The 12,240-nt window shown below is 47.5% G+C and overlaps 1 protein-coding gene across 1 annotated transcript in view; it reads right to left on the bottom strand.

Annotated features, from left to right (window-relative positions):
* Window positions 1-12,240, bottom strand: part of fbn2 (fibrillin 2) — a 487,109-nt gene that overhangs the window by 216,339 nt on the left and 258,530 nt on the right. The window contains exon 12 of the mRNA XM_085984430.1: window positions 11,998-12,117. Within this exon, the coding sequence (XP_085840556.1) occupies window positions 11,998-12,117 (120 nt within the window). The remainder of the gene's footprint in view (window positions 1-11,997; window positions 12,118-12,240) is intronic.

Below are 12,240 nucleotides of genomic sequence, written 5' to 3' on the forward strand. Positions count from 1 at the left end.
GCTCCGTTGTCAGGGGGAGGAAGTCGCCTGGTACTCTGAGCGGTTGGCCGTAGACCATCTCGGCCGCAGAGGCGCGGAGGTCCTCTTTGGGCGCGGTACGCAATCCCAGGAGAATCCAGGGTAGTTTGTCGATCCAGCTGGTATCGACCAGGCTGGCGCGGAGAGAGGCTTTCAAAGAACGATGAAAGCGCTCGCAGAGCCCGTTGGCCTGCGGGTGGTAGGCTGTTGTCCTGTGCAACTTGGTGCCGAGGCCGGCGATGATGGCATTCCACAAGTGGGAGGTGAACTGGGGGCCTCTGTCCGAGGATATGTCGGTCGGTACGCCGAACCGGGCCACCCATGTCGAGACGAATGCTCGCGCAACGTCGGTCGTGGTGGTGGAGGCGAGGGGAACCACCTCGGGCCATCTGGTGGTGCGGTCGACGATCGTGAGCAGGTGTGTAAAACCGTGCGACGGCGGCAAGGGGCCTACCAGATCGACGTGGACGTGGTCGAAACGCCTCTCGGGCACCGGGAAACACTCCAATGGCGCCTTGGTGTGCTGCTGGACCTTAGCGCGCTGACACGGCACGCATGTGTTGGTCCAGTCTCTCACATCCTTGTGGAGTCCAGGCCAGACGAACTTGGCGGACATAAGTTTCTGAGACGCACGCATCCCTGGATGTGAGAAGCCGTGGATGATGTCGAAAACTCGCTTGCGCCAGGCGGATGGAACGACCGGCCTAGGCGAAGGGACTGAGACGTCGCACAGGAGGGTTGTGCCGGCTGCGTGGAAGTGGATGTCGGCCAGGGTGAGACTGGTAGTTGACGTCCTGAGGGCCTGGATCTCCGCGTCGGCAGCCTGGTCTCTCGCCATGCTGGCGTAGTCGACGCCCAGGTGCACAGCGTGGAGCGAGGGTCTTGAGAGGCAGTCGGCCACCAAATTATCCTTGCCGGCGACGTGGCGGATGTCCGTGGTGAACTCCGAGATGAAGTTGAGTTGGCGCTGTTGGCGCGCAGACCAGGGTTCGGTTACTTTGGCCATGGCGAAAGTGAGTGGCTTGTGGTCCACGAATGCGGTGAACGGCCGGCCTTCCAGAAGGAAACGGAAGTGCCGGATTGCCAGGAACAGGGCCAGGAGCTCTCTGTCGAATGTGCTGTAAGCCTGCTCGTTCTTGCGCAGCTGTCGGCTGAAAAATGCCAGTGGCTGCCATGCGCCTTCGACCCACTGTTGCTGGACGGTGCCAACGGCGTAATCCGAGGCGTCCGTGGTGAGGGCGGTCTTGGCGCCTGGGATGGGGTGGGCCAGTAGTGTGGCGTTGGCCAAGGCGCTTTTGGTCTGGTGGAAGGCTGTCGCCATCTCGCTGGACCAGGTGAGTTGCTCTTTGCCCGTTTTGCCCCTGGTGGCTTCGTAGAGGGGGCGCATGAGTGCGGCGGCCTTGGGCACGAACTGATGATAGAAATTGACCATCCCCCAAAATTCCTGCAGCGCCTTAACCGAGGTGGGCTGGGGAAAGTCCGCCACCGCCTGCACCTTGGAAGGTAGGGGAATGGCTCCCCTTGGCGAGATTCTGTGGCCGAGAAAGTCAATTTGGGCTGCTCCGAACTGGCATTTGGCCGGGTTGACGATTAGCCCGTGTTGGCTGAGGCGCTGGAAAAGGGAGCGCAAATGCGCGATGTGCTCAGCCTTGCTGGTACTGGCCACGAGGATATCGTCCAGATAGACGAACAGGAAGCTCAGGTCCCGTAGGACGGAATCCATGAGCCGTTGGAAGGCCTGTGCGGCGTTCTTAAGTCCGAAGGGCATACGCAGGAACTCAAACAGTCCGAAGGGGGTGATGACCGCCGTCTTCTGGACATCTGCGTGGTGGACGGGGACCTGATGGTAGCCGCGAATCAGGTCGACCTTGGAAAAGACGGACTTTCCTGCTAGGTGTGCCGAAAAGTCTTGGATGTGCGGAATGGGGTATCTATCGGGCGTGGTGGCGTCATTGAGCCGTCTATAGTCGCCGCAGGGGCGCCAGCCACCGCCCGGCTTGGGCACAATATGGAGGGGGGACGACCAAGGGCTGTTGGAGCGGCGGATGATGCCCAGTTTTTCCATCGTGGCGAATTCTTCCTTGGCCACCGCCATCTTGGCTGGGTCCAGGCGTCTGGCTCGGGCGAACACTGGTGGTCCCGTAGTGGCGATGTGATGCTCGACCCCATGCTTGGCTGCCGCGGCTGAGAAGGTCGGTTGTGTGAGCCTCGGGAAATCTGCGAGTAGGCGGGCATAGTCGTCATGCGCCGGGGCGGAGCAGGACCCGACGAGGGCTGGGCTGTTACTCTGCTGGCAGGCCAGTGAAGCGAAAGTTGCTGCGTCGATCAGGCGCCTGTCACGGACGTCAACCAGGAGTCCGTGGGCGCAAAGAAAATCGGTGCCCAGCAAAGGATGTGCCACCGAGGCCGTCACGAAATCCCACGTAAATCGCTGGCCGTTGAAACAAACCTCGGCCCGTCGCTTTCCGAAAGTAGCAATGGCTGCGCCATTTGCCGCCACGAGGGGTGGGCCGCTGCGGCCTGCCTGGATGTCGAGCTGGGAGGCAGGAATTATGCTGCATTGGGCTCCGGTGTCACAAAGGAACCTGCGCCCTGAAAGAGAGTCGGTTATGTACAGCAGTTTACCTGCGGTGCCAATGGCCATCGTGGCGGCGGGGGTGCGGTCAAGCGGGCCTAGGCAGCGGCGCGGGCCTGGTGGCCATCTTGGTTTGATCGAAAGAGCAGGGTGCTCTGCAGCGTTGGGCCTTATGGCCGAAATGCGCGTGGTAGTAGCATAGTTCTGTGGCCTGGCGTGGCGGCGCGCGCTCGGTGGTGTCGGGGAGCCTCACGGCTGCACAGCCGAGTTCGGCGATGGTGAAAACTTTGTCCGCGGCGGCTGCCAGTTGTACGCAGTCCGTGATCGGAGACCCCGCGAGGGCAGTCTGTACCTGCTGAGGAAGCAGGCTGAGGAAAAGGGCCCGAAACAAAAAGCACTGCGGTTCAGAGCCCAGGAGCGCAAGCATCCAGCTCATCAACTGGGTCGGGGTAGAATCGCCAAGGCCTGGTAGTGAGAGAAGCCTGCGGGCCCTCTCCTCCTTGGACAGGCCGTAAGCCTGCAGCAAGCGGCCCTTAATGGTTGAGTACTTGCCGGTCTGTGGTGGGTTCCCCAGCAGGTCGAGAACTTCGGCGGCGGTAGAGCTTGCTAGTGCTGAGACTACGTGGAGGTACCTTTCTTCATCGCCTTGAACCCTGCGAAGGGTGAATTGGGCCTCCGAGTACGCGAACCAAGCTGGTGCTTGGTGTTCCCAGAAGGTGGGGAGCTTCAAGGATGCGGCGCCGGCCGACATCAAGCTGCTGCTAGTTGCCATCGTGTCGTTGCTGGCCTCTGTAGGGCTGCGTGAGTCGGGGGCTTCGGCCGCCGACATTCGGGGTCACCAATGTGAGAGACTACGGTCTCCCGCGTAAAGAAATAGGCAACACAGCGAGCTACAAGAAATAGGTCTTTACTCCAACTCTCACAATACAGTACTGAATTCGTGAAGCCCGCGAACCTGTGATGACTCACGGATTGGTCACCTGCTGGAACCTGATTGGTTTTCCTTCTATCAGCAGCAGGCAAGTCTGAACGTGCCTTATTCCTCTCAGCTTGCAACTGTCTTGCGGGGGGAGGGGAATACAGCAGTTAAAAGGGGATTATACAGGTTTATCTACATACACACAGTGTTTCCCCAATGTGGCAACGCCACAGTAGGAAGCTGCTCCGACATTCTGGGCTTCAGCTGAAGCATTCACCACTGATGCGCATTCTGTAACCACGTTAATGACCTGATCCCCACAATTTGACACGGGGTTAGTGCCCTTCCTTTTGGTAGCCATTGGCTCCACTTCACCACACTTGCACCGGTGGAATAGGCCTATGGGAATTTAAGCCCCATGTAATTTTAGTTGGTCCAGACAGGAAAATGTTCTTTTGTCTTCCGTCATTTCTCCACTGTTTTCTGGCTCATCACCTATTCCTAGGTTGTACCCCATTGACTGTGATGTCTTGCTGACTGCATCCTTTTCTCCAGCTTTCAAACTCCAATACCTTCCCCATATCCCACTTGAAACCACCGCTCAACATAAAACTGTCAAAATGCCATGCATAGGTTTTAAAAGACTGAAGATTGTAGAGGAAAGAAAAGACTGAATGAAGCAAGGAAAATAATGAAATAGAGTAGGAAACGGTGTCCAGATTTCAACAGTGGGAATATAGGGAGGAGGAAGAATGTGTAGGACATCATATTTGGGAAACAAGTTCCTAGAAACACTGACTATAGCATCGATAAAATAGAGATAGACAAGAAAAGGTTGTAACGGAGAGAAGGAAATTGGAAGCTGGAGGTGTATTCCTGTATTCTGTGCAGAAGGACTAATGAAGTACCAGAAGAAGCCTCCTGCCAATCCCACTGGGATCACTATTCAAATCTTTAATAGATTTGGCCTTAGTAGTTAAGAATTACTGAGGGGAAATAATTATTTGGCAAGAGAAAGGAAACTTAGCTTCTTGGAGGAAGTTTTATCAATGAAGAGGTGTGGAATTTCATTTGAGATCAAAACTTGACCTCACATTTCCCCACATTGAATTCCATTTGCCACAGTTTTTCCCACTCACTTAGTCTGTCTATGTCCCTTTGTAACTTCCTGCTCTCATTTACACAACTTACTGTGCCTCCTACTTTAGGAGAACCAATTAACAACCCATGTCACAAAGTTACCTCCAATTCCGTGTGCTTTCATTTTTGCTAATCTCTGTGCGCAAACTTAAATCAGGAATATTATTTTTAAATTAAATTGTGATAGTAGGGTACACAGATTCAAGCTAGTGGAAGATAAATTTAGAACTGATGCCAGGAAATTCTTCTTGATGCATAGGGAAAATTTCAGGAAGTGTAGTGGAAGTAAAAACTCTGGAGTCTTATAAGAAACAACTGAATGCTGAAATGAGGAGATTTTATAATCTTTCACCCATTGACGCTGCCTCTCAAACATATTCTAGATCCACTTCCTCTCTACAGCTGTCTCTGAACATGGACACTGACTCATGGATGTTCCAAACTGACTCCACCCTGTCTACAAGTCAACTTCATCCCACGACAGGTCCTCAGATTTTAACTTTGGACTATCTCATATTGTCTGCTCTGTCTTCTGTTTATGACCAGGCCATACCTCTCCTAATCTCTGCTATGCATTTGCAACCTGAATCCCTCCATGTCCATATGTGTATGCATTTTGGCTGGGGCTCTGGACCCAAACACATTACTTCTACCTTCCTTTTTTGTCCTTGCCCGCTCTTGGGCCCTTCTCTCATGTCACCCAGTCATGCCACTTTTCATCTCTTCCCTCTCGGGTACTTTGCCTCCCCAACCCCTACTGCAACCCATCACTTGTCCTCTGCCTTCTGACTCTCCTGCCACCGCTCAAGGCTTGAAGTCCCCCTTGAATAAGCATATGACTACCCTCTGTGTCTCTCTTGACATCCTCTAAAGGGCTCATTGAGGCAACCATCCTGACTCATCACAAATAGCAACCAAAACTGCCCATCCTCCTATCTCACTCACCTTCCCACCCAGAGCACCCATTAGGGGCTAACCTTGCTAACCATTTTGAAAACAACAATGGTTCACAGCAAGTATATTAGTACATAACATTGTAGTGCTTCAACAAATAGAGAAAAAATAGAAATCTGATAATGGATGTAAAACAACCTGATGACCTTGGGGACACTTGGGATGGTTTTATGGACCTCCTACCCACCCTAACCCCAACCCCACATCTCCCTATAATCCAGGGACTCCAGTTTGCAAACCTCAGGCTGTGGAAAATGGAAATTGCAACATTACTGCAGTAGGGAGCACACTCCTTTCTGTTTGGTAAATTGAGCTTGTTGTTGGGACAATGCAAAGGAAGTTCCACCTTACATCCAGTCCACATTGTACTTGTGCCCAACAGGATATTGCAAAGGAAGCTCCATGCTACACCCAACCCATGTGACAGGGCTGTGAAGAGGGAGTTCCACTCTGCGTCTTTATAATTGTGGTTATAAAGACAAACACAACAACATTAAGGTTCTGAAATTACACTATGATACTAGCATACAAATAGTTAATGCATTTGTCAGAATTTGCACTTTCTACTCTCTTAGCAAAGATTTTAACTCATTTATTTAAACCAGGCTAACGTCTTCACTAAAACAGCAGAGAGGAGAATTTCAGATATGCGCATTAAGTGACCATACGATGTTATTGCACGCCTAAATTTCATTGCCTAAGTGATGTTGACTGATATGTACAGGTAATAACTTCCTATCCTCTATTGAAAAAAACTAGTCGAAAGGTATAAAATACTTCAAAGTATAGAATAAGGCTGGGGAAATATTCCACTTTTGATTGAAAATGGTGGAAAAATTGTGAAATTTCAGTTTTTTGCTTCAAGATTTTGAGAAGTTCAGCAATATCTGTAGTAATGACAGTAAACTTCAATAAGATAAGGTTTATGCTTTTAAATAACAAAAATGAGCGGGATAAATTTAGAAATATTTTATCATTGTAAAAGCAAAGACAAAGGGCACCTTAAGAATTAGGTCTTTTTGGACAGGAGGAAGTGTTAGGTGTAGGCTGGCCATATTGACTACACGTTACATTATATAGATTTTATAGTCATGCAAGTATTGATATTGCCATATCATTATTTACACAATTAATCATTTAGTAAAAAAAGCACTTAATTAAAAACTGAACCATTAAACTTATACACAGATCTTGGTTTGTGTTCAGGAATAAATTAAACTGTTTGCTTGTTTCTGCTTTGAAAAGCATCTCCTGGAATCTAGACATCACAGTCACAAAAAGTACTTGAAACAAAGGTCCATTGCTTTCAAACTTTATTCTTATTAATAATAATATCCTCTTTCTTGCTCCCATTCACTTATTCTTTCCCTTTGTATCTTTCTTTGTCTCTCTCAGTATTTCTCCTTCCCTGTTTCTTTTCCTAATTTCCTTTCTATTCTAATTTTACTAAACACAAATAAGCAAACAGTTGTACTTTTACAATTCAGAATCTATTTTTTCAACAACTTAGACATAGTTCCAAACACGTTTCCAGGGCTATGCTTACAAATCGTGACTCGTTGACTTTTGGCATAAACTGATAATGAAGTAACAAGCATATGTGATTGTATATATTGAGGAAATCTAAAATAAAATTCCTGGTGAGTAATTATATTGAAGACATTTCGAATAACATCATTCCAATATTTTTACTTTGCTTACATTGGCACAACGTGCATCAATATAGTGGGAGACCACACTGAGCCTTTCCAAATTGCCTTCCTGGTCTTGTACTGTGGGGAAATGTTGTGGTTCAGTTGTATTTCTAATCCAAAGTAAATAAGTCAAACGACTGAACTATTATTGTGTTCAAAAAGCTACGGCATGTGGGTCAAATATTTCAATAAAACATCTTCTACCCAGCAGAATCTTGTTACATGCAAAAGGTCAGAATGACCCAATGTGTTCCTTATAGCTGGACTTTTAGAAGGCTTTCGATAAGGTTCCGCATAAGAGATTAGCGTGTAAAGTTAAGGCACATGGGATTGGGGGCAAGGTATTGACTTGGATAGAGAACTGGTTGGCAGACAGAAAGCAAAGAGTTGGAATAAACGGGTCTTTTTCCGAGTGGCAGGCAGTGACTAGCAGGGTACCGCAGGGATTGGTCCTTGGACCCCAGCTAATCACAATATATATTAATGATCTAGACAAGGGAATTAGATGTAATATCTCCAAATTTGCAGACAACACAAAGCTGGGTGGGCGTGTGTGCTGTCAGGGGGATGCCGAGAAACTCCAGGATGATTTGGGCAGGTTGGGTGACTGGGCAGAAGCATGGCAGATGCAATATAACGTGGATAAATGTGAGGTTATCCACTTTGGTGGAAAAAGCAGGAAGGCAAATAATTATCTGAATGGCAATAGATTGGGAGAAGGGGAAGTGCAACGAGACCTGGGTGTCCTTGTGCACCAGTCGCTGAAGGTAAGCATGCAGGTGCAGCAGGCGGTTAAGAAGGCAAATGGTATGTTGGCCTTCGTAGCGAGAGGGTTTGAGTACAGGAACAAGGATGTCTTGCTGCAGTTGTACAGGGCCTTGGTGAGACCACATCTTGAGTATTGTGTGCAGTTTTGGTCACCTTATCTGAGGAAGGATGTTCTTACCATGGAAGGAGTTCAGCGAAGATTCACCAGGCTGATACCTGGGATGGCAGGAATGACGTATGAGGAGAGATTGGGTCGATTGGGCTTATACTCGCTGGAGTTTAGAAGAATGAGAGGGGATCTCATTGAAACTTATAAAATTCTGACAGGACTGGACAGACTAGATGCAGGAAGGATGTTCCCAATGGAGTCCAGAGCCAGGGGTCACAGTCTAAGGATAAGGAGTGAGCCATTTAGGACAGAAATGAGGAGGAATTTCTTCACCCAGAGAGTGGTGAACCTGTGGAATTCTCTACCACAGAAGGCAGTAGAGGCCAATTCATTAAATATATTCAAGAAGGAGTTGGATATATTTCTTAAGGCTAAAGGGATCAAGGGGTAAGGGGAGAAAGCAGGGACCAGGTACTGAATTTGGATGATCAGCCATGATCGCATTGAATGGCGGAGCAGGCTCCTATCTTCTATGTTTCTATGACTCACATACATGCATAACGGAACTGGCTACAGTGGCACTGACTAAGGACACTTATACATTTAGCAATTAGCAACATTATTTCAGTGAAGACTGTCTTGCTGAAGCATTGCTTCATCTGGATTTCTGAAATGTATCAAAAACAGTGTTTATGATAATGATGATAGATACATAACTTCTACCATGTTAGATACCTCCTCCCCAACTGTCTGCTATTCCAGCAGTGATCTTCCATCTTGCATGACTTTAGTAGTTTATACAGGTTCTATTTAGCATATCATGCCAAAAATGTTTTTTCTTATCCTCTGCAGTGCACTGAAAGCATCTTAAGTGCTTCCAAAGGTTACAATACAAAATTAACCAATTCGCCCAAGAATCCCTGAAATGGTTACGTTCTGCTGATATATGAAGTACATCGGTAAATTAATTTATACCTTTGAAATTTTACAAGATCACTAAGACACCTAATGAAAGTATACTTTCTAAAAGATACGATGAGAAATCTGAGAAATTAGAAAAAAAGGTAAATTAACTGCTCCCTGAAGATCTGCTGAGGGTATGGCAACCTGTGCCGTGCCCACCACATCCTCCCTCATCTCCCAGCTTCTCTTGCTCTCTCCTGCTCCATCTCGGCATCTAGCCCCAAAGGTAGCCCTGCCAGACCACCCATGATTGCAGTAAATCAGTTTTTAAGGCAGCCAAAAGCAGTGCAGCACCAGTAACAACTTCTTCTCAGAAGTCATAATTAACTTTTATGTCAGATGACAAGACAAGAAACACCCTGGGGTTAAACAGCAGCCTAAAAGGACAAACCAGCAACTAACCTGTATCTAGTGGATGAGCCCCTTAAATAGGGTTCTTCCCGTCTGTTAGCACCATGAGTTGCTGAGCGAATTATAACGTGTCAAGTTAGGCGCTGGGGCAGACCAATATCACAAAAGCATATCAGCCTTAGACATACTTTCAGCGTGCGTGCTGGATGCCTACGGAGCAACCTGATCCAACATGGCGGGCAGCGCACTTCTGACATGAATGAGCACGTGCCATGTTGGACGCTTAGGTGCCTGTTTTGCACCTGAAAAACAGGCGTGGCGCCAATGAATATCTAGGCTTATACATGGTCCCAGGGCTCCTATGCAGCCCACAAAGACACAGAGGGCAAAATTGGGTGCCTTTGCACCTCCCGTTAGGGGGGCGCTAATGGGGCGCAAATGGCTTTGCGACTGGGCACAGTGCTGACATCGACTCCCGTCATATTTGGTGGGAATTTTGCGGCAACGCTATGGTGTTGCGCCCCGATCTCCTTCGCCCGGAGATCATGACGTCTTCGCCGTGCACATCGCCCCGGATCCAAAACTGACTTCCACCCCCTGCAGCAGCGCCGGGGAAAACACTGACAACTGCAGGAGGCATGCATCGGGTGGCCGGCCGCTTCGGGGGCGATAATTAAAGGTGAGGTGACCGAGTTAAGTAAAAAAAAACTTACCTTTGTTCTGATTTTTCTCGCGGATTCCTGGCCATGATCGATCAACCTGGCACTCTGCTTGAGTGTCGGGCTGATTGCGCTGGATCATGGCTGCCTTGGTGGTCCAGGTAGGTAATTTTTCTATTGCAGAGCCTGCAGCGATGGCCCTTCCCTTTAATGGCGGGAAGGAGCCTTTGAACACGTCAGCACTGCACGGCCCAGTGTGCAGCACTGCTGAAGTCTCTGTCCCGCCTGCTGCCAATGGCGCTCCAAGAAGGAAGTGGAGCCGCTTGATTTAGCACTCCACTTCTTTCTTGGAGTGCCAAACCAAATTTTTTTTAAAGTTTAGAATCATTAGCGCCTGGCGCTAATTTTCCAAACTTTTAAAATTTAGCGGCCCAAATGGGACTATAATGAATTTCTCCACCAAAAGGTTTGTACACCACTGCTCTAACATGTGTACTTTCCTCTGTTATGTAGGTCCAGAAAAAAAGTATGAATATAAAGCAGTGTTCTCCACTTTACACTCATGGATGTATTTTTTCCTAAAATTTGTGAACAGAGAAAAGTATAAACATTAGGGGCCAGCTTAAAAGTCACATCGACCGAAGCTTGCCAAATGATTACCTGGTCATACTATTGAGAAAAATAACGACAAATGGGCAAAAGGGGCATTACAAAGAAGAATATATATTTCTACAGTTTTTTATGCTTCCTTTGTCTGTCTTCTGTCCTAATGCTGATAACCATTGTTTGACTCTTGTTTCACAGGTGCCAACAGTATTCCAGTACCTCGCTTAAGTGACTATTTTTATTCCTTTTTTCCTCACCAATTTCTACCCTCTCCAGAAGATGTTGACTTCTTGCTGTGACATATTGTTTAGTGGGTGGTCACCCTCGGTTTCTTGTTCAGGGACCATTTTTCACCTACTACAAATTACTTGAGAGTGGAGTCTGTCCAATCCTTAGCAAATGTCCATACATGGCCACTTCCAGCATAAATTGCTGGATAGTAATCAAGAGTAGGAATCCTGGATGATTTTATCCTTCCTAACCCACAAGAGATTAGACTAATTACGACACCCCTACTACAGTCCTGGCTCAGATCAGCTAGCTCAACACCGTCCAGAGATTGAACCTGGAACCTTTCCGATCTGTGGGGCTCAACTATTCACTGGCTGAACCACCAGAGCCATTGATGAAGTGTGACCATAAGCTGTGGGTTGTGGGTAAGCGATTTCACCATGTTAGACATTGCAGCTGAAGCTCATCTTATCCTCGCCTGACATCCACATGCAAACAATTTCCACAGTGGTTACTGGAAGGCATTCAGGAAAATTAACCCTGGGCTGATTACCCCCAAACCAGGGACACTTGTGAAACCAAAACTATTAGTCCAGCTTAGATCAACTAACACAACAAAGATTAGGGATCAAAACTGGAACTTTCCTGGTCCAGTACTTGGAAAATTTAGTCCGAGTTGTTGCATTTACTCACTGAGCCATCAGGAAGACTAATTCTTAATGATCTTTAATGACACAAATTTGCTATAATATATAATATATAGTTGTCTGGAGAATGCTGCTTAAGACAGCTCCAGTTCTTAGTTGTTACAGATACATGCAGAATTCTACAAAACATTTACCAATCCAGAAATAAAATGAAAATGCTGGAATCGTGAATGTAGCCTCATCAATTCTGTCAACACCCGAAACATGAACCTATCTTTTCACAAATGCTGTTGCACTCACTGTATATTTTCAGCAATTTCTATTATTTTTGAGATTTGCAGCCTTTTCTGTTTTATCACTTACCAATGCAGGCTTGTTTGGTGGGGGTGCTCTGGAAACCAGTATGGCATTTACAATAGTAGGAACCCGGAGTGTTAATACAGTCACCATTTGTACAGGGGCTCGAAGTACACTCATCAACATCTATACAGACCAATAAATGAGACATTAGTGACTTCTCAGACAAAAGCCTCATGGTTTAAACATTTGACCATTTTCCAATTACCAGAAAGTTGACCAATACATTAAAAACATTTTATATGGTAA

Source organism: Somniosus microcephalus, chromosome 1 (genome assembly GCF_052327205.1).
Source record: "Somniosus microcephalus isolate GS21.2 chromosome 1, FLI_Smic_1.0, whole genome shotgun sequence".
Classification (NCBI taxonomy): domain Eukaryota; kingdom Metazoa; phylum Chordata; class Chondrichthyes; order Squaliformes; family Somniosidae; genus Somniosus; species Somniosus microcephalus.